The sequence below is a fragment of the Schistosoma haematobium genome, chromosome 1, assembly GCF_000699445.3.
Source record: "Schistosoma haematobium chromosome 1, whole genome shotgun sequence".
Taxonomy (NCBI): Eukaryota; Metazoa; Platyhelminthes; class Trematoda; order Strigeidida; family Schistosomatidae; genus Schistosoma; species Schistosoma haematobium.
Window position 1 is genome coordinate 12,209,343 of NC_067196.1, and position 24,791 is coordinate 12,234,133.

Below are 24,791 nucleotides of genomic sequence, written 5' to 3' on the forward strand. Positions count from 1 at the left end.
TGAAACACATAGGTAGGATAAAATAAATCAAAAACAAAGTCCATGTAATATACATAATGGAATTAACAATGACAATGTTCAATTACACTGAAATTAGTTTAGTAACTTGTATATTTCATTAAAATTCTTGTTCTGCTTCCAGCGTTCTTGATGCCGCCAACTGACGAAAACGTTCAATAACATGTTCAACAGGATGCTCACCATGAACTTTGTTATCCCGTGTACGAACATTGACAGTTCCATTAGTAATTTCTTTTTCACCAACCACTATTATGAAGAGAAAAAATGAAAATGAATCATAGCAAAAATGAATAAACGAAAAGAAAGAACTGTCAAATCATTTAAGTAGCCTATCCTATCCTATCATTTATGGACGAATCAATCAGATAATTAGTCATGGATTTTGGCGCGAAATCCATTCATTCATCCATATGGGTAAATATCATTTTAGTATTATAGTTTATATCAGCTCGTGACGGACACCATAGCTCTAACTCGTAACCCTAAGTTTTGACTCAAACCTCAAATCCTGATTCCTCACAAGCTAATTTATGACTTCATTTAGACCGCAGTAAGTGGTTTCTTGAGGTCATTTTAATATTGCTCAAAGATCAACCATGAATTACAGTTTCACTAGATAAATTATAAAACTAAATATTTACACGGACTTAATACTCGACAGAAAAGCCTGAAAACTAGCGTATATTCTAATCAAACGAGGGAGAGTAATTACGCCTTCCTGGAGAGTATAAAACAGCACAAAAAGTAGGTTCAGGGCTTGTTTTTGACTACCTTCAATCACATCAACACCAAAAATATCTTCGACGTACCGTTTTCTTGTTATGAAACTAACTACGAATTCCCGATGAGATTTAGGCACAGATTTCTATGGTAATAAACTGATCAATTTGATTGAACTAATGAACATTCATCACACACATGCAAGTATGCAAACTTGTAACGGAGCATTTCATAGAGAGATTCAATATTATTACAGTGCTACTTTTAAAAGAAAACTTCTACATCATAAAGTTGATGCTAAAAAAATTTCAAAAGGGCAATAAAAGATCTTCACAATCAAACCATCATTTAATTTAGAGAACAGAATACAGAACCCCTAAAAACTCAACAATGAAATTAGTAACACTAGTGTTGCAAAGAGTAATATCCTATCCAAATTTCAGTATACAAAACTTTGAAGAAGGATATAAGACAGAGCTTTGTGAAGAAAATTTTCTTTTCTACAATTTTATTAGTTTAAACTATCCAATAGTATTCATAATTAATAGTCTATAGGAAGAGAGGAGAGTGTTGTTTGATTTTTGTAAACATTAAAGCAGTATCGTGCTATAAACTGTTTCTATTGAAGATTTCAACATTTTACCAGTAGAATGTGTGTCCACAGTTGTCCAAACACTAAGATAAACCATTTCAACTTTTTCCTAAAAACCATTCAACACCATTATATTTTACCGTAGACTACTATTCTTAACAAAGAATTACGGGTGTACAGTTTAAGCAAATGAAATCGTCGAAAAGAAAATCTTCACTGAGTTTTCTTTATATATCCTTATTCAATGAAATAATGGGTCATTTTTGTCATACACAAAACTTTACTCTTTACAAGAAGGAAATATATACTAATCAAAAATGATTAGTACTTACCTAGAATAAAATTATTTTGAAGCAACTGTCCATTTCTAATTTTTTTATTTAAAGTACGACCAGGATCTGTGTCAACGGAAACCATAAAGCCGGCATCATGTAAACGATTTTTTACATCTATCGCGTATTCATCACATGCTGAAACAACAGGGACTACTAAAACTTGACGGGGGCTAAGCCAAAATGGCCATTTCCCTGTGACAGTACAAGAGAAAAAATATGCAAAATTAATAAAATATAGGTGAATCATATATAAAATAAATTATAACAGAATATCCTGTTTTTCCCTATGATATGATATATACACATACAATATTGGGACGGATGGAAGTTCAAAGAAAGCGTAACTTTTGGGGCTATTTTATTTTACGGGTTACTAGGACCTAGGTACATCCAGCTGAGGAGTCTCAAACAGAATAAAACCCGCTCCCTCGGTTCCACCGCTAGCCACTATCCATCCCTGCTTACAATGCTTGTGGGTCGAGGGCACTATCGAGGCAATCAGCATAGGATCCATATATTCCAAAAGAGACTGATCAATTAGTGATAAACATCAATGGGAAAATCCAAACAACTAATATATATTTATCATTTAGATTGGTATTGTATAATCATTAGAGAACTGAATTATTGTGCGTCTGTATTCTACTTATTGTAAGCTTCCAGTAGATCTATAAATTACTGCTGTACAAGTTTTACTATTCTTTAAATATGGCTAATCAAACATACGTAATTCTCCTCCATTTACTTGCACATTTGGCGTAGTTATACTAACTTTGTAATTTCATAGTCATATCGATGTGCGACCCAGAAAATTAATCCATATTATTGTATTCGTTGATTCATAAAAGATATACTACTGCACCACCTGTTTTCGGAGTTGGATTATCGGACTGAAGACTAAGAATAGTAAAGTGTATATGTTTATATCGGTGGACCAGTGATGATCGAAATTATTTTGTTGATCCTGAAGGTTAATCGTGCTAGCCTAGGTATCTTAATGTTTAAATTGAGCAATAAGTCGATAGGCGAACTAGGATTCGCGAATTAGGAAAGAAGAAATCCGAAATTTCGATTAGTAATTTTTTTCCGAACTGTCGATTAAAAAAATGTAAGCTAACGAGGAGCTATAAAATAGACAACCCGTAATGAACTGAAAACTATTCCTTCGTCTTCATACACTTATATATACAAATATTACCTCCATAAGATTCTGTGAGAATCGCTATAATTCGCTCGACTGAACCCAAAATAGCTCTATGAATAATGATAGGTCGGTGAATGTTTAAGTCAGTTTGATGATTGGTTGCTTCATGATGGTCAGACATACCATTTGTTGTGTTCGATACATTATTATAATTATTATCACTCCCAGAAAGATTATCAGTTTCACTGATAAAGAAAAAACAACATGTACAGATGAAAAGTTATTAGGATATAATATGAGTAAATATGTATATAAAATAGATAGAAACGAAAATGCTATCTACAGCAAACTCTTACACAACTACTAAGTTAGATTATCGAAGAATTCAACTATGTTTGCTTTTTTCCTCACAACACTCATATCTTTAGCTCATGTAACCGTTCGGAATAAAAACCTGAGGTGAGAATCGATTTGGAAACAATATTATTCTATTGGTTTAAGAATAATTATTTCAGTAGTAGTGGAGTGACCGAGGAATCGGTGGGGACAATCAATTCATTGATTAGTGCGAAATCATAAAACGCTTTCGTAAAGCATTAAAATCGTGTAATAAATACATGATTTGCACATTTTCCTTCGGTTGTCCTTTACACGATTATTTCAATCCTGTTGTTATTACAATTACTCTGTCTTCCTTTCGGTTCTCTTCAATTCGATCTTCTCAATCTTCTGCTGACAGGCATTCCACTTCCGAATGCTGCTGCTACATATTACTTATATTTGTCGATATAAGTAGCATACACTACACTCGTCTTCCCTTTTAAAAAATAGATTTGATCCAGAAAATAAACTATACAGTTAAGAATATGGGTACAATGCATGCATTATAAGCATATCGTATGTATTAGCCTACGATAAATTCTTATCTATGAACGATTTTAAGATTTTTCGGGTATAACGCAACAAAAAAATCAAATAGACCGAACATTTGACACGCAATAATAAAAATAACACTGTGGTAATTCAATATAACTAGAGAGGACGGGATAACTTTAAATTCCGTACAGATGTTGAACGATGAGAAAAGAATAACTCTTGTTCTATAATAACATGCAATAACTTTTAGGCATATGACGAACCAAACCTTAAAAATGCGACAACAACCAATGAGATGATAACAGCAAAGATCATTACAGAAGTATGACATAGCAAAATGTCATAGAGATTATTTCTCTGAAGAACTGACACGTAATAACAAAGAGAAAAGCTGGATAACTTGAGTTGTCTTTAGCATATGTGCTTGTTGGGGAGAAAAGTTCCTCGAGAAGGTCCAGAGGGACACTTAAAGCGCTGTAAAGCATCTTATCCAATCAGTGTTGAAGAGATGTTCCTCAAAAACATATAGTAAGTGAAGAGTCATGTGTCACATTTCTGACTGCGACTATATTTAGTACGATTCCAGAATCTCCCAGAAGCCCAGAGCTATCTGAAACACTATGAATATCCTCGACTTTCTCTACATGAACTAATCTTGGAGTAAAGCGTTCTTCTCACATTCCGAGCCTTTACTCTAGAGCTCAATTTGCCGTGTAGACTGATAATGGTTATTAGAAGTGTCAAGGAAACTGATTCGAGCTTTCATTTAAGAAGACATATTAGTCCCATAAAATTGAGACATTTATACTGAGAAAAATCCAGCTACGTATAGAACTTATTTGATCAACAATTATTCTTCGTCATTCGTTTCTATGACACACGTACCTAATTCCGAATGATAATAACATGCACAAGTGTAGCTAGAGATATCAGGTCGTTTGTGACCTCTCTTATCTTTGCATTAAAAAAAACACGACACAGTTACACTGTCAACTTTAGATATTTGATATATACATAACAATTGTAGATAATATGATGTAATGATTTGAACTGTTGCACATATGTACCACGTTCTATGTTGCCGAATGACTAACTGAATGAATAATACAATAAAATCACTAACTGTATCTACACCCGAATAATTGCTAAAACTGAAATCATGGTGAGAAAAACTGACTCATTATTGATAGAAGATAGATAAGGCATATATCGCAAGATCAGCAAGATTAAATCTGATTGGTAATTCAAAATCTAATTGATTTGAACTGTTGCACATATGTACCAGGTTCTGTTGCCGAATTACTAACTGAATGAATATTACAATAAAATCACTAACTGTATCTACATACAAATAGTTGCTAAGACTGATTCATAACTGATTTGAAAATAGATAAAGCATACCTCGCATAAGAAAGATTAAATCTGACTGGTAGTTGAAAATCTAATTGTATTGTTGCACATTGATGCCGACGACGTAAAGCATCCATTATGGTTATGTCGATTTTGGGTCCATAGAATGCACCATCACCAGGATTAAGTTCCCATTTCAGACCAACTTCATCTAAACTTTCTTTTAGTTGCTAACATAGTTAGACAAGCAAGCAAGCAAACAAAAAAGAACTAATATATGCGCACACTTCATGGATTAAGGATATATATATATATATATATATATACTCTCGGTTATTGGTGTTAATATCTGCAACTGTTCAGACTCTTGTCATATGCGCATATTGTGCAGATTACCTTGAAACTGTCATTAACTCACAAGTATTTTAGGCAGAACTGAACAGTAGTTAGCAATGGAATCCAGGAAACGCATACTATCACAGTTGGGATTCGTCATCTGGAAGTACCTGCATCCAAGTATATTATTCAACCCGGGACTCAAACCCACTGCCTTTCGCCATAGACACCAATGCGATATCCATTCACCAACTGATTCCAACAACCAGAAGATCTAAATCCTTACTACTGAATGATGATTCATTCCCGTTGAACAAACCAATAGCTATCTAGACTCAGTGAGAAAATGGATAGAAAATACGTTGGTGTTTAAAGTGAAATGTATTAAGTTTGAGTCCCTCAATGAATATCAACACTTGGATGTGAAAATTACATCCCGAATGCGACGAAATGTGTGTCCTACATTAAAGTTGTAGCAACTATCCAACTCTGTTTCAAAACACTTACACATACATTATTTTGATTGAGAAAGTATATACGGCCTTTGAAATTGATGCTAGTGTCAGAAACAAATAAAGTAGATAGAATTATCTTTTTTTCTGATAAATTGTAACGACACAAAAATGCTGAATAAAGGAATGACTGACAGTCAAATAATTCGACTAAATAACCTTTAGATAATACAGCGATTATGAATTTGAATTTTACGCTACTGTTGATCCGTTGTTTAAACTAATCAATCTGTTGTTCGAAATAATCTAAAGATTAATGAATGCTGGGGAAATTTAATAATTTTTCAACTAGAAATTATTCTAATGAATATATTTAGGCATAGGGTATTGAATATATGAACATTTAATGCTTTACTTTATTTAAGGAATACTTCTGGGGAAAATACTGTATATATTCTTAAAATTCATATTGACAATATCAAAAACGTTTGAAAATAAGTTTTATCCAATTGGGAAGGAAAGCTATCGACTGGGAAAAGTTACTCACATCTATGTGTATGAATGTTTCGATAACGAACTTTGAATGCAGTTGATAAAATAGTGAATTGTTACTGTAAACAATCAACTCGATAGTGTGAATCTATGATTATTCCAACATAAACTACTACTAACGCGTGATGGTAGTTAGTGTAGGAGTAGACTGGAAGAATGCTAGGAGCAGCAAAACAAAAGTGTGGCATCAGTACATTTTCATTGCAGTCACTGTTAATTTCATTGAGCCATATTTATAGGTGTTGACTACTTGGTTGGTGCAGATGAATTTACTTCTTGTCTTTCTTTAGAACCTGAGTCCCGAAGATTAGTTTTACGATTCTATTATATTTTTTATAAATAAACTTTTCTACTACTACTGATGCTGTTACTACATCTACTACTGTGAAATTTGTCTTGAAATCACTTTATCTCGCTGTTATAACATGGTATGACAACTTGGATCGATGTACATGTGTGCCAGGTTCTATGTGGTGCATGACTGACTGACTAACGTGTATAAGACTTAGATACAATTGTTCAGGAATCTTGCAGAATTCAGACAACATTTAAAATCAAGTTGTGAATCATAAAGAAACAAGGACATAATGCAACACAAAAATCACTTGTCTTAAAGCCCTCTCCTTTCATTATAATGGAATCACTGGAAAATTAACTTATTTTGTATACACTGGATATAAAACGCTGGAAAACAATACCTTTTCAGCACGATCCCACATTTCAATTTCACCCATGAATTTCTCTGGACGAGTAGATAAGTATAATTCAAACGAGAAACCAAATAAACCGTACACATGACCCAAAAAATCCAAACAACTCTTGATTTCATCTTTAATCTTGAAAAAAATCAAAGAAGAAAATAGTCATTGCGATTGTCATCAATTTGTTTAAATTTCCACAGATTTTGAATCACGAACTGGTCTTAGCTGGACAACCAGTGAAAATCTAAAAGCACCGGATGGCCGTTTTGTCCCACTATGAAACTCATCAGCAGTGCGCATCCACGACCCAGAACCTTGAAACCAAAACCAGGACATTTCATATTGAGCGCAAACCAACTGTATGAAAATCAGTTATGTTTCAAGATTTACAAAGCAATATAACAATCGAGTACCTCAATCTAAAATGCGAAATCATTAATCCTAACACAGCATTCTCGGCAAAACAAATAAAACAAATTGAAAAATGCAGTCTTATTGTCATAATATTAAATATCATCTAAACTATGAAAAATTTAGACTTGCTGATGAGTTACAAATATAGTGGAATCTATGTCTTGCCGGATCATATTATCAAAATACCGTTTTCGGCGCAAGAAAAAGATATTTGTAAACGCTGTTCATACATAAGTGAAGTAGTAGCTCAGGTTGTCAGAAAGCGTTATTCAACTTTCAGCTATTGATTCCCGGGTTCGAAACCCGCTCACTCAGCTCCGGTTTATAAAACTGCGTAGTACCACTTACCCTCATAGTTAGCATATGACTCGAAGTCAAATACATGAAAGTGAGTACAGCAAATGAGTAAGCTTTACAATTCATATGACAAGAGTCTATTGAAAAAAGGTTCAAATGTTGTATTTACATATAATATGAATAATTCCAAAAGGATTCGTTACCTGATCTTCACGACAAAATATATGCGCATCATCCTGTTGAAAACGACGAACACGAGTAAGACCAGATAAAGCACCTGAGAATTCATTTCTGTGTAATACACCAAAATCAGCAAAACGCAATGGTAATTCTTTATGTGAACGAATCTCTTTCGCGTACATTAAACAATGACCAGGACAATTCATAGGTTTTAAACCAAATGTTTGCTTCTCAACTTCAATTTTAAATAAATTTTCCTAAACATTAAAATAAATGAATGGAACAGTAATAAATTTCATAGACTTGAAATGTGCGCTTTTTAAAAAAAAAAAGAAATTGAACTATAAAAATAACATTATACAAAAAATGTACACTGATATAGAGAACAAAAAAAACAACAATAAAAAACTTACACTATAATGTTGCCAATGTCCACTTTGTTCCCATAATGCAGAATTATAAATATTTGGAGTGATTACTTCTTGAAAACCACGTTTCCAATATTCAGAACGAATAAATGAAACTAATGTATTATAGATATGTGCACCAGCAGGCAAGAAAAAACAACTACCAGGAGATAATTCATGAAAGAAAAACAATTTTTGTTCAACTCCAAGTTTACGATGATCACGTTTAGCTGCTTCTTCCTAATGTAGACAAAAGAATAATCACAGAAAATATAGTCTATAACTTCAACTAATAACTATGATAACTGATAACGTAAGACTATGTACTATGTCCTTATATGCAATCTTTCTTTTATATATTGCCACTACTGAATTAACTACTTCTATGAATCCGATGTTTATCTTGTTGTGCTAATGAGGTATGGCAACTTGGACCGATGCACATATGTGCCTGGACCTACGTTGTAACTGACTGAGCAGGTACGAATGTATGTTCAACCCACAGTAAGTACTACATCTCATATCAGCAGAGACAAAGAAAACTAACACAAGAATGAACAAGGAGAAAAAGGACGAGATAATATCAATTGTAACGTAATGTTAGACATATGAAATATGGTCCAAAATAAACAGATGATATCAAAGAATCAAAATACAGAATGACACTTCATAATGTTGAGAGAGAGCATCTGCCCTACTAACAGATTTTAAAATATGTTAGTCAATAGCTCCAATCAATCGATCAATTATGGACTAGATATTATACAAAGGATTCTAACTAGGAAGTCTATACTCAATTTAATAGTTAATTATTGCAGGTGCTGAGGACACAGTTTAGCCTTATCACTCCTATCTTTCCTTTGACCTAATCTTACGACAGCTATCGTTGCACGTTAGTGTAGATACTAGAGTTAAGTATGCATAACACATGTCTTAACTACCTAAGTCGATGAAAATTTATGACCACAATGATTTGACTTATCAGTATATTGGATGAACAATGAAAAAAGACTAACTAATAGTTATTAAATAACGGGGGTTTAACAGACTGGATTCTTGAATTAATGGTCTACAATGCGATCAATAGTTTTCAACGGTCAGTTATACAGTCTATTAGTTTTAATCTTATGTATAAAAAACGTCTTAAATTGAATGGTCTAGTTAGAATAAAAATAAAACCTTCGATAGTAAGAAGTACTTAAAATGTAAAACATTTCAATTCGAATTTCATAGAATGATTATTCAAAATAATTCTTATTTTATAATGACTAAGAACAACCATGAATTATTTATGTCACACAAGATCCATTCTTTCGCTATATCTGATGTTTATTCTAACTAATTGAATTGAATCATGCTGATATGGTTCGCTTACACTGAATAACTCGCGACTAACTAAGAAACAAAACAGAGCATGTTGGCTAAGTATAATATGACATTCAATTTATTCCACAAAATCGATGTTAATGATGGGAATGTTATACCGTTGCACAGGTCCTTAAAATAGTCAACATCGTCTTGATTCTTTAGGTAAGCTCTTAATATTAGTTTGAATTTTAACACTAGTGCGAAGATTTAAAGCTCTTTAATAAAGTATATGTTACGTATGCACAACCACGGCCGACATCTACGAGATGCTTGACAGTGTAGTAGTAGACTGGTGAAAAACTGATATGGAGAGTCATTCAGAAGTAGCGTAATGAAAACGCTAATAGTTGGCAATCAGAAATCCATGATTATAAATAAAAAATGAATTCATGCTTTAATTAAAGCTAGACCATCATGGAAAACCTGGAAGAACTGGACAGCCGTTTCATTCTAGTGCGGGACTCCTCAGTAGTGGGTATCCACGATCCCGCCCGCAAGATGCGAACCCAGGACTTGTTGATCTCGCGCGCAAACACTTAACTTCTAGACCACTGAGCCGCCATCCAACGGTGTTAAAGTCTGACTTCAATCAATCCACGAAATCGCGCCAACGTCCACCATTGTCTTCAGTGAGTTACTATCTCACAACAAACCCAGTTAAACTTCACTGAGGTTAAGCATTCGCGTGCGAGATCGACAGGTCCTGTGTTCAAATCCCGTGAGTGGGATCGTGGATGCGCACTGCTGAGAAGTACCGTACTAGGATGAAACGGCTGTCCAATGCTTCGGGTTTTCCATTGTGATTTAGCTTTAATTGACTTATGAATTCAGCTATTAATTTACTAAAATCTCCACTAAACCTCCTTTTGATAAGAAAAGTTTACTATAAAAACAAAATTAATTTAGATTATTATCAGTTTACCTGAATGTGTTTCCATTCTTTCAAACGTTTTGGATCTGGAAATGAAACACCATAGACACGTTGTAAAGTTTCCGCGTCCGTGCGACCCTCCCAATAAGAGGAACTACATTTGGTGACTGATAGAGCCTTTATACAACCTAGAAAAATCAATAGATAACTTATGATTGCATAAAATGTAAATGTAATATGTATATAGGGATATGTTGGAATTGTAGAATGTTAATAGATTGAATCACTAGTTGATTTTAGTTAGACCACCAAATATGGTATCATGAAGTTCTATTGAGAAGTCGTGACCAATGAAGTTCAACCGTTTTGGGTGTGAGAAGGTTATCCACCACAGGTTATGGATGAGATTTGTGCAATACCGTGAATTGATTGAAATTAGACATGCAGAAGTTAAACGTTTGTGTGCAAGACCGAAGATACTGCTTTCAAATCCAGGATGCGAGGTCGTGGATGCACAGTGCTTTGGAGTCATATCTTAGGACGAAATGGACGAAACCGACATGCAGTGCTTCCAAGTTTTTAATGATGGTCTAGCTTACACCAATTTGTAATTGGAACTGTGAAAATTTATACATTAATCACATGTATAAACTAAGTCACCTATTATTTATTGAGTAGTCATGAATAACTGCCACTTTAATCCACGTCTATTTCTCTTCATTTCTGCCGAACTAGATATTTATACCCATCCGAAAAACTTCCATACTTCGACTTTTGATATACCACTCTTCTAAACATGTAAAGTAGACGGAATACATGCGAAGTTAAGTAAGATCTATATTTCATTGGCATTATTACTATTAATCGGTCATATGTAAGTTAATGGTGGGCACCAAACTACACTACTTCCTGAAGAAAAAAACGCTAACATTTCCATAAAATATAATCTCGAAAGTCACTGATTTCACTCTCTCTGAATAATACTTAGTTATTGTGCTTTATCAAATACCAGCTTAGAATATCACACCTAGTAAATTTTCTCACAATACAATTATGTATCAAACCTTACCACATTTTTTAGCAGAAAAAACTGTCATGACCTATATGCCAGAACATCTTCATCAACAAAGATACTCATCTATGATAATTTTAACAATACCATAGTCCATATTGAAACGAAGCGAGTATTGGAGAAGCTGGAACTTTTGGGACTACCTTATGAAGAAATATTGTTTATATTTCCATAATAAAATTCTCAGATAATTGGATTGATACGTGGTAGTGAAAGTGAAGCATGATCAATCACTGTGCATGGACAAACAGTCGCTTAGCCTACTGACTATTAAACATGTGATTTCACTTCCTGTCAATGGTTTTTACTCCTAACTCGCTGAGCGTGACTGCTTGTAATTGTACTGAATTAAGTATTATCTAGTGTTAATCTGTTTCACTTTTCTCGGTTGTGAATTCTAGATCTGATATAGCGTGACTAATCTTATTATTGTTTTAATTAATGTATTATGGAATTATACGTAAAAGAAATATATTTAGACAAACCGTTAACACTAGATTATTATATTCTAATATTCTAGTGAACCTACTAACTATTGTTAGATGTTTTATTATTCCTTAATTATTGTTAATTAATTGTGTCCCATTTGATCCGTTCTCTGTCGCCTACGGCATAATTGCTTGTAAAGTATGATTTCGGGGTGTCTTGAGTTTTGATAATGGGGGTTTGAGATAAATTAGGTGCCTGGAATATCGTAATACAAGCTTTTCTGCTGTATTCACTTTTTCAGACTGAAGTTTGAAGACAGAGAACATACATATCGGGAGACCAACAGGAGTTAAGATAAACTCAGTATTAGACATAAGGATCATCGTGATAGGTCAAAGCGTGTAATTGGTAAAGTCGGGACGTTAAGCTACATGGAAATCTGTAGAACTCTAATTGGCGAGTTCTATCGCAGTCATAACAGTTCGAGTGTCAAATATACTCCAGAAAAATCCACAGTAATATAAATGTATACAAAGTAAACGATGAATAGTTTCCCTAAGATATTCATTAATCATAAACTTAGATGATTATTTTCAAAAAAATAAGAACAAACCTGTATGTCTAACATGTGGTCCACGGCAGAGATCGATAAGAGGACCACATCGATAAACTGTAGTAGTTGGTGTATCTATCTTATCGCGAATTATCCGACATTTGAATTCATTGTAGGCAAACATTTTCAATAAATCTTCTTTTTTCATTTCTAAACGTTCAAATGGTTGATTTTCTTTACAAATACTATGACACACATTTTCCACAACAGAGAGATCTTCTGGACCGAGACCAGAGTGTTGTCTAAAAGGAAGTATTGAAATAAAAATGTAAATTATATGAACTTTCGAATCGTTTTATTTAGAGAATGAATTATATAAAAAACATGTGTTCATATAAATATCAGCTTATTTAATTCACAGTAATACATAAACTCATGCTCAAACATTTCTTCAACACTTCTTCATATATTCTCACAAAAACAATCAAAATTGACAAAGTGAGTAATTTTTGACTTACAGAAATATTTGTAAACTTACTGATTAGGGACCCACATATCATAATAAAATCCTTCCTCAACAGGTGGTCCATAGCATAAATGTCCACTATAGCAACGTTCTAAGGCTTCACCGAGAACATGGGCAGATGAATGCCAAAATACATATTGACCTTAAAATAAACGATAAATAAATTTGAAACACACCGCTGTTGTTTTAGAGATTGTTGAGTTTGAAATTTCATAGTACAGACTGACTTTAGATAGAGAAAAGTTACAAGCAAGGAAGCACTGGACAGTTAATTCATCGTAACGCGAGACTCATTAACGGTGCACATCCACGAATCAACTAGCCATTGAACATAAGACCTGTGGATACTAAATCAGTGGTATGAAGTTTAAGCGCTTATTGTAAGTCTTAAAAGTATTAAGTTTAATCCTTGGTAAGATCCTGGACGTACATTGTTGAAGAGTCCCATGCTAAGATGAGACAGATGTTGTCCAGTACTTTTTTCAATGGCTCTCTAATCAAATTCACTCAGTGATGCGAAACTGTGAAAGTTTACGATTCCAGTAAAATTTTTCAAGACTGCCATTCGATATTTTTGGAATTGACTAATTGGTTTATATTTACAAAACAACACTACTTGTACATAAAATCAGCATTTTAAACCGAATGAGGAATTTAACTTGAGACCAAAATTTATTTCATCTTTTTTTCACCCAAAACATACTAACCAGGCCCAAAAGATAATATTCATAATGATCAGTAACAATCATATAACTAAATTTTAAGTCTAATATAGCAAAATAGAAATTCATCACAATTTTATGAACAATATCCTGAATCACATAACTAATATGAGCTAATTATCCTACTTTACTCGTTAAATGTGTAGATGGAACAGGATATGAACCCATGAAAGTTGAGCACTTTCATCGATAAGTTACGATTCGATGATTATTTTCATCCTTATAGACAAGTTAATTTCGCGTGATATGACCGCACAAAATCTAGAGCTAAACAAGATAAACATTGTGAAATTATAGAATAGACCTTAATGTTTGTCAAACTTTAAGGCTGATTAGTCTGTCGATAATGAGTCAATTTATTATATGAACAATAGATGAAATCCTAGAAACATTTTTTCCGAGATTACTAATGAATTCAGATAACCGAAAATTGGAGTACAAGTAATAAGAATGTTGTATAATATGCCTTGAATTCAGTCCAGTGGTATTTGATACTCTCAGTAGTAGTAACAATTGACCGTAATTTTGCGAAAAATATAGATCAGTATGGCATTTTTTATAAACAGCATTAAAATCCAAGTGACGACAAAATAGCATTCGAATGAAGTATACGTTATATGACAACCGTAATATACCAACTAACAATAAACGAAATGAAAATCAACACAAAACAAAATTATTCATGTTCTATGGAAGAACTCCTGAAACTTTTCCAGAAAATTAAGCAGAAAACAACCTACCATCTTTGTGATCAAAATTGTAAATCTCAAGGCTAGAACTCTTTTCAAAAGGGCGTAATAAATCCCATAATTCTCCATTGACTTTAGCGATTACAGCATGTTCAGCCAAAGTTTTACTAAAAACGAAATAAATTTATAACTGATAGTGTAAAAACAGATAAATATTACCAACATAGATTCTGTCCCAAACAACGTGTCAGCTCAAATCCCCATACCATATTAAAACAAGATGAGATGAGATCAACAAAACAGATAGTAATGATGTAATAGAAATGATAAAAAGAATCTCTAAACCTTGGAGACATGTTCTGAAAAGAGCATGTTGTGAAGAAGTACTGGGATTCGAGATTGATAGAAGGATAAAGATTGTATACACTACTTAAGAGTGACTGATTCTGAACCATATCACACGAAGTCTCCAACTACTGAAAATAGTTATTACGTGGACGCCAAGCAGGTATTGTGCAATTACTAACATGACTCATACCAATAGAAGTTAGTGACTGGATGAGCTAATGCCACGTTTGTGTTTCGTGGTTTCTCATCCGCTGCTTACAACCAAATCTGTATTTAAAGTTAACCCTGATGTAGAATATAGTGTGAAACAATTGACATAATTGAATGAAAAGAATAGGGATGACAAAGGTTAGCAATCATATATATATATATATATATATATATATATATATATATATATAAGCAAGAACAGGTCAGAGGTCATTTGGTGTGGATGATGAAATAATTGAAGATTTAAATGTATATAAAATAATAATTCCGTAATGGTAGAGCGATATAACAGACTACGCATTAACAAAATGACCCAAAAACTGAATTACCAAGGTAGTAATAGGTTTATTACTGTATCTTTTTGAATATGTAGATCAGGTTTGAGTTTTTTTACCTCAATGGCTTCGGCAAACCAAAGAGAAGCAGTATTTCTTTGTCTGTTATTAATTTTGAAAGATTAAGGAATGTCAATAGTATGCCCGGCATTTTCTAATTTGTATGTACGTGCCAAAGCACATACATTGAAAGGACCGAGAAAATAACTAAAAAATGTGATTTACCTTCTACTTTATGTTCCATAGTAAAATCAATATTGTTGTATGCTTTGTTAGACAGATCGAGCATGTTCATGGAATACTTATGATTGTTGCAGAGAAGAAATGTGACATAAATATATCTACAGTAGAGTGTAGTTCCATATACTGAGTGCTTGAGCTTCCTCTGTTTCAGGTTTCTCATAAATATATTGTCCAGAATTGAACCCGAAGTGCTATCCATGGCCACTATATCAATTTAGCGGTACAACACAATGCTAAATTGAAGTTGTATGTTTTTGATACACAGAAACAGGAGCTGTTCGAGTTTGTGGATTCTTAAGTGCAGAAATTTAGGATATTCACATATGATGTCTGACTTTCCTTCCAAAGGGATCTTTGTGAAGAGTGATGAGACATCAAACAAGACCATGAATTTATCGGAAGCATTTAGGCTATCAAGCTTTTGTACAATTTCGAAACTACCTTCAGACTGTAAGGTGCTAGTTTCTTACAAATTGGTTCTAAACACCTTGTCATCCATCAGACGAGTTTATGGAAGAGTGATCCAAAGTATGACAAAACCAACCTTCGAGTAAAATACGATACAGTTGAAAAGAAAACTTGCTTCTTATACTTGCGCTTCAAAGGAGATGAAATCACAAGATGAGTTCCACGTTAAGAGTGACTTACCCATCAAGAAAACTGATTACGTTAAGGGAAACGAATTACTCGCTCAAACAAACTAAAATGGACAGGTCCTCTTTTCTCAGAGGCTCCAACTGCATTTGCCAATTTATATGTACGTGCCAAAGCAAATACATTGGAAGAACCGAGAGAACAGTATATATCCTCATTTCCGAGCATGTCCCAAATAAATTGAGACTGCCAGTGGTAAGGGCTCTCAACAGTGCAATAGATAGGCATTAACTTGAAACCGGGCATACTATTGACATTCCTTAATCTTTCAAAATTAATAACAGACAAAGAAATACTGCTTCTCTTTGGTTTGCCGAAGCCATTGAGGTAAAAAAACTCAAACCTGATCTACATATTCAAAAAGATACAGTAATAAACCTATTACTACCTTGGTAATTCAGTTTTTGGGTCATTTTGTTAATGCGTAGTCTGTTATATCGCTCTACCATTACCGAAGTATTATTTTATATACATTTAAATCTTCAATTATTTCATCATCCACACCAAATGACCTCTGACCTGTTCTTGCTTATATATATATATATATATATATATATATATATATATGATTGCTAACCTTTGTCATCCCTATTCTTTTCATTCAATTATGTCAATTGTTTCACACTATATTCTACATCAGGGTTAACTTTAAATACAGATTTGGTTGTAAGCAGCAGATGAGCAACCACGAAATATAATGCAATTATATTCGCTTTGGCTTTATTTACTTCTGCACCTCGTTGAAGTAAAAGTGCAAATTAAATTAGTCCTAAGAGGAGGAAATTAAATCAATTTCACTGAACAAACAGTCGAAAATTTGAGTGCACTCACATTGAAATGCAATCAGATGTTAAGGTATTCAGAGTAACATATGCTTATTAAGGGCTAGTATCGCTGTTAAGAATCTTTAAATAGACGGAGAAAACAAGAACATAAAACGTAGTTACAAGAGGTCCGAATAAAAGTTAAAGTAAAAAGCACCGAAAAAGCAAACAAACAACAACACTGTCCAACAAAACACGTGAGAGGGATATTCCGCCGTGGGGTGAAAATATCACCGAGCCCTAGACAAATCATCCGGCAGTTGGATCATTGAATATCGGACGAATCATCGATTCCTGTCAAATTCAAGGACGACTAACGCTCATCAGTTAATCGTATGTCATGGACTGGCCCATGTGGTGGGGGTTTCACTATCTTCTCTGTACTCGTTCTAACTAATATATTTCCGTAGTAAGGTCCTTTCTGCTATACGGTTTTCAAAGCAGCCACAGCACTTTGATACGACGAAAGGGAAAACCTCGTCAAGTACTGACCTACACAGCGAAGTCGTCCCGTCATATCATCCGTCTAACAAATATGTTGAATTTACAGCCGTTGAATCTTTGAACGTAGGTTCGCAGTGGTTAAACGGATGTGTCAAAAATTAACAACGCTAATTTTGTTCAGCTATCTGGAAATAAATGCTAATGAAAATAAATATGACGAAGAAAAAACGTGTGAATTTGAATTGCAAGTGTCTGCTCATAATTTCCAATATAATTAAGCGTCACTATGATTAATTACTCGAAAGTTTACTGCTTGAGACAGTGCATTATAGTCTGTAGAATGCAAGTAGGTTCACATAGATAACATAATATACTTTACACCAAATAGATCAGTAACTAGTGAATTAGAGCTTAAATATAAAAAAGGGTAAAATTACGATCTTTTAAAGAATTAGATTACCTAATATTTTTGGCCACTTCCATTGGAGTAGTTTCCCAGGCTTTTCCATCCACAATAGTTCCATCTGGTAGAGTGATCTGAACAGGTGAACGTGGTTGTGAAGCAACGAAACCATCATATTCCCTTTTCAGTTTATTCCATAACTCTTCACGATGTTTAATAAATTCAGGGGGAGGTGGTAATGACTTTTCGTTTAGTGCTACAGCTAAACCACACTGGTGATTACTGGCCTAGAAGTGAGTAAATATGTACTATGGAAATACGCTTAAATCTATAAAGATAATTAAACTACACCTACCAGACAAAGGAATTTATGCTATATACTAAGAAGAGACTAGATCAACTCTGATAAGACAAAAACTTAGCAACAAAATCCTGATCATTTCGACTGATTCGGAAACTACGAGTAAACTTGTGGTCCGAAGGCAACTGCAGACTGTATAGGAGTATGGCAGGAGAAAGTTATTTCACTTAGACAACCATTTCCAGTAAAACCATCTTCCGACGACAGGACGATTAGAAAGGGTCGAAGCTAGGAATAGTACACCTTATCTTGCCCCACGGATTTCCATTGGGGGCAGTAAAGCAATAAGTACAGAGCTAGCCCATCTAAAACCATTCGAAGAAAGAACGTGTGAGCAGCTTTAACCAGTCGTCGCTTGGACACTGTGATGGAAATTCCAGGTCGTCGAAACCACTCCTAGTTCGGTTGCTATTTGGGGTACCTCAAGAAATATCCTGTCATGGCACAAAGAACTATGGAGTAACAACCCCTGTCACACCTGTAACAGGAATGGACTAGCAGTCCAAAACGTATAAATTAGGCTAGCAATTCAATGTTCGTGGAGACTTCCAATATGCCTGATTAAATCTCAATCTTTCGAGATATTCCAAAATATAACCTCTTGGATACTCCATGAGATATTTTGAATTAGCAGTGTAAAAAATATTGATTTGTCCTTAATAAAATTCCGGTATGTTAAAAACATTTAAGATATTGCATTCGTACGTTCAAGTATACTTCTAAAAAATGTAACAATTTTCAAAAACCATTGGGATCGAGTTGTTAGGTAAGAACAGATATGTATGTTTAAAAATGACTTGTTTTCATGTAGAGATTTTATTTTTTTTCAGACTTCTAAGTTATTTTTCAAGGACAAAGGAGGCAAGCCAATCACTGAGATTCAAGAATAGAGTAAAAGATGGGTACAACACTTCAAGAAACTCTTGAATAGACCAGCTCTATTGAATCTATCGGATATCGAGGCAGCACCTATAGATGCCACTGAACCGACGATCGAAGAAATCAGGATGGTCATCAGACAAATCAAAAGTGAAAAGCAGCGGGACCTGACAATATACCAGCCGAAGCGCTCAAGTCAGACATAAAAGTAACCGCTAACATGCTTCACAGTCTATTCAGGAAGATTTGGGAGGAAGAACAAGTGCCGACAGACTGGGAAGGATACCTCATCAAGATACCAAAAGAGATGTGAGCAAATGTGAGAACTACGGAGTCATCACACTACTGTCAATACCAGGAAAGGTTTTCCACAGTGTTGCTGAACCGGATGAAAGACTCAGTAGACGCCCAACTTCGAGATCAACAGACCGGATTCCGTAAGGATCCGTCGTGCACAGACAAAATCGCAACACTACGGATCATCATTGAACAATCAATTGAATGGAACTCGTCATCGTACACTGACTTCCTCGATTATGAGAAAGCATTTGACAGTGTGGACAGAACATTATGAAAACGTCGACACTATGGAGTACCTGAGAAAATCGTCAACATCATACGGAATTCATAAGACGGACTACAGTGCAAATTCGTGCATGGAGGACAGCTGACAGACGCATTCCAAGTAAAGACGAGTCAAACAAGACTGATTACCCTTGATTGGATTATGTAGACCTCCACACCTCAAGAGAAGCACAGAATACAATCGACAACTTGGACGCTATTAGGCGATTTGGACTTCCCATGTGACCTAGCCCTTCTATCCCATACACACCAACATATGCAAGTGAAGACAGTGTGACAGCAGCATCTGCATCAATAGTTTTCAACATAGACAAGGAAAAAAGCAAGATCACAAATTAAAACGTGGAGAACACCAACCCTATCACACTTTATGAAGAAACTCTGGAATAGGCGGAAACTCATACCTGGTCAGCATCATCAACATACAAGGAATATCAGATGCAGACGTACAGGAAAGGATTGGCAAAGCAAGGGCAGCATCCCTACAGTCGAACATATGGGACTCAAAACAACTGTCAACCAATATCTACAATACGAAGGTTAAGATAGTTCTACTATACGGAGCTGAAACTTGGAGAACTGCTAAAACATCGTCAAAAAGGTACAAGTGTTTCTAAACAATTGTCTACGTAAGATACTGAATGTCCATTGGCCGGATACCATCAACAACAGCTTACTGTAAGAGAGGATAAACCAGATTCTAGCTGGAGAGGAAATTAGGAAAAGACGTTGGAAGTGGATAAGACATACATTACGGAAATCACCAAACTGTATCATGAGACAAGCCCTAACTTGGAATCCCGAAAAGAAACAAAAAAAGGAAGACCAAAGAGCACACCGTCGAGAACTGGAAGCAGACATGAAGAGGATGAATAACAACTGAAAAATGATTACTCAGGACAGACTTGGAAGGAGAATGCTGGTGAGCGTCCAATGCTCCTACATGAGGAGTAACAGGAGTACGTTAGCTTGCTGCACTGTTTTCGGGAAGGGCTAAAACACTAAACAATTTCAAAACCAGCGGTTGGCGAGACCATAATTTATGACGAACCAATCAGGTTCAGGATAACATCTTGTATTTCGGTGCGAAATTTATTCACCCATTTGGCTAAATAGAATCTTGGCATTATAGCTAATGTCAGTTCGTGATGAAAACCCTAAACCTAACTCCTAACCCTAACCATCAACTGTAAATCGTAATCCTTATTCTTTAAACTGCCTTAAATCTCTCATTTAGCCCTAGTAAGTAGGCAGACACTCTCACGGTCACTTTAGCGCCGTTCAATGGTCGCCCATAAATTTGGTCTCGCCGAACATTTTGTGAAATAACTAAGTTGATTGATACCCAACAGTAAATGTAACACATAGATTTCAACCTGAATTTAAAACTAAACAACAAACCAGAAATAAAAACCGAATGGCTGTCAATGCTAGAAGGAACTCTCCATTAATCACGATACCACAAATCAAGCAACAACAACAGTCAACGTGAATACGAAGGCAAACTAAGACGACAAAACCTACAAACACAGACAACCACGAACAGGGCTGTCGAAATGAACCACTACAGCGCTGGTAGAACAGCTTCAAAGTTCACTAATACATGGGTTAAACGCTGAAAATGTTACCGAGAATGACAGTGAAAGCTCTGCAACTAAGCCAGCAAGGTCTCAGAACCCAGGAATACAAAAGTTTTCAACCGTAGTTGTGCTAGTTTTAAAGTCTCAACCGTAGAGGACTTAAACTAGTTCAACCTAAATATTGTGATTAACCCTACAATTTGAATAATTTTAAAACCAAAAACCAAACCAATGAAATACCGTTGGGAATCTATGTAAATCACCCAAGCAACCAAAAGCAACGCAGTTATGGGGGGAAAGTGCGAAATTTCTATCTTTTTATCGCTGTTTGAAATGTCGCTGAATTGTCTACTTATCTCACAAATTCACGCCGAATCGTCGACTTTTCGCCCAAATACAGTGCAGAGTCGATTCCCGAAATTCCTTGAGGGCCGATGTGAAAGAGAACTGAGTTTTCTTAACTCATGATTTAGTGAGGGAATGAAAGAAATAATAACACTGTAAAATTTACAACACCGAATAAATAACAATCATAATGATCGTCAATTATAATTGACGATTGTCAAACAGTCAGTTCATTGTTTTTAAATTTCTCCCTTAAAAATCAGTCGGTGAGATAATATTAGGAGTGGAAAAAAACTAGGAAGAGTCAATATTATAACGCACCATCGTGTAACGACTGAACCACCTGTTCAACACGAGACTGGCAGCCCGGGCAACTGAATTCAATAAGGTCATACGATGATAACCTTGACCACGAAAGATTACAATGTCCAATGTGAGGAAACTTGTAGAAAGCTTCCTTGAATTCAATAACGATATAATATACAGATTTTCCGTTGTCTAGAGACTATAAAAACCTCACTAGAAATAGTTTTTGAAATAAACCACTCTCAATTCTAGGTTGTACACTGTTTAATAAGTGCTTTGTCGATTTCATTCCATGATTTATACAGTCGCATTCATCAGACCCATAGCATTAAATAACCCCTCAAAATAAAGAACATTGTAAGCTATCGACATTGGTGCCGAGCGTTTTAGTTTTATTGAACATCCAAGGCCAGTTTAATGTCGCTGAACCCTAACTAAATCATCCGAGAGACTGGCCTGTTTCTTCACTGAATGAAAGGCCACTGAACGTTCAGAAGTTTACTGAAGATCACCAAAGGAAAGGATGACCGACCCGAATTAGCCAGTTGCGTTTAATAAACTGATATATGTGGTGGTGTACGTCGGAATTTCCTAGGCTTTTCCTACAGTACACTACCTTGGTAAGATTGTGCTGGGTCTATGTAGTTACTGGAGTGAACACGGTTTCTAGATATCAAGACACAGCAGTTCAGGTTAGATATTAACTTCTAGGTATGACATTGACGTAGGCGAAGTGATCACATTATTCTCACCCAACAAGAGTAGACCCATTATCTACATGGGTCACTTTCAAACATGCCACATATTTAGCGGTAGACTTGTTTGGGTGTTTCACAGCCAATAAAGGTAAAAAGAGGTTTCAAAAGATGCAGACGTTTGGTGTCTTCCTTAAAAATGGACAGGCACCTTGAACATGATCTTTAGGGATTAAGGACAAATTTGGTAGGTTATATTTGAAAAAGTACTTGAAATGATGCACAGAATGAGAGTTTAGTCTCCTTTTATTTAACCAACGAGGTAGTTTGTAGGAAAGGTGAGTGAGTTGTCGAAGTGAGTATTGAACGAGGCTATTTCCCTAAAAATAAAAAACGACGTTTAATATGCATCCACGCGCGCTTTTCGAACGGGAAGTTTAGTCCTAACGTGATTTGCATTTATCAAACTTTTGCTGTGTTCTTACGCAACAAAAGTACCATTTCAGTTCTAAAGAATCTATCCTGAGCTATACGTCTGGTAGATTACTTTTTTTTAGTTTCACCATATTTAATAGTTACCGGTGGTTTTGCCTCAGCTTACTATTCGGTTTTTTTGTTTTTCACGTATAGACTAGCTTCAGTTTATATCACTCGTTTTATCCATTTTTGTCCGTTTTCAGTGTGCTTTTTAGTGTTTTTTAAGGGTCTTAGGCTTTTGCAAGCATCTATAACATAGTTCGCTTCAGCATAGTCATGAAAAACTCATGCAAACGTCCAAGATGCCGTTTTGCTGTTACAACTGGCAGGCAGTGCGACAACTGCAAAGGTTGGTTCCACGAAGCATGCACAGATCTGACAGCAACTGCTTACAACAGACTCAGCAAGTCAGACCAAAAGTGGGTATGTGTCACGTGCAGCACGGACGCTGGAATCTTGCTGAGTAACATCATTGTCCTACTGACAGGTCTTCGGAATAAGTTGTCAGTTAACCTGGATAACGATAGAAAAAGCCGGTAGACAAACAAGAGCGTGCGACGGATACAAAAATAGGGATGTCGACAGGTATACCATCGATGGAGCATCCATCAACACTAATGATGACTTGTCGAGGCTCAGCACCGTCATTACGTCGACGGTATTAGACTCCCTAAGCAAACTCGGGTCTCCCAGCTCAGGGTCCCTGAACACAACAGTGGTTCCCCAAAACCCTGTAGGTGATTCGACCCACGTTAAGAGAGCCCAAAGGAACCAGACATCACCGCCTAAACCGAGCAACCCAAGTGTTGCTGTACGGAAAATAACTGGTGATTTGGTCTCACAGTCTACCCCCAAGACTGTTCGTCCGGTCAATAAAGAGCCCAAGACTCGAAAACGCGCACTGACCTCCAAACAACAAGTTATTAAACCTGAACCCATCGTGAAACCTGATAAATTAACAACAGTTCGTGACGATTCTCTCATTATCATGAACCTCGTTGACAATCCTGACCTTCCTCTCAGTCTGCAGGACAAAAATGACAGGATGCTCTTGGGTGAATTGAACAAGAATCTCGAACTTCCTAGAATAGAGCCTTTGACGGTCACCCGGCTCACTCGAGGAAAGGATTCTAAGCATCTAAATCACCCGAGGCTTCTCCGAGTAACACTTAAGAATGCTACCGACGTGGAGAACGTCTTGCTAGCAAGTCACTTGCTGAAATCCGATGGTAACGTAAGGATATTGCCCGACATACCGTACTCTGAGCGCAATATCATACGGAACATCCCTAAAGAATCTCGCGAGATGTTTTTCCGCGGAAGAAACGTAATTGTGCAAGGTATACCGGAAAATACAGACCCTACTCAATCAAATTCTGACATCAGGGGATGGAAATTCATCAAACAGTCCTTGAGGCTCAAACACATACTGACTCAGCATGTGATGAGACTAGCCAAGAAGGACGGTGATCTTAGACCCCGTCTAATGAAGATA

General features: G+C 35.5%; 1 protein-coding gene across 1 annotated transcript; it reads right to left on the bottom strand.

Moving 5' to 3' along the window:
- Positions 1-43: 43 nt before the first annotated feature.
- Positions 44-22,211, bottom strand: TARS1 (Threonine--tRNA ligase 1, cytoplasmic; the record flags this gene model as incomplete). Its single annotated transcript, XM_035731515.2, has 13 exons — positions 44-267; positions 1,666-1,860; positions 2,867-3,057; positions 5,090-5,268; positions 7,077-7,214; positions 7,994-8,227; positions 8,384-8,617; positions 10,668-10,804; positions 12,731-12,972; positions 13,209-13,338; positions 14,659-14,774; positions 18,126-18,355; positions 22,140-22,211. The coding sequence occupies 13 exons, from the start codon at positions 22,209-22,211 to the stop codon at positions 119-121; spliced, it is 2,247 nt and encodes a 748-aa protein (XP_035586028.2). The 3' UTR covers positions 44-118.
- Positions 22,212-24,791: the final 2,580 nt, after the last annotated feature.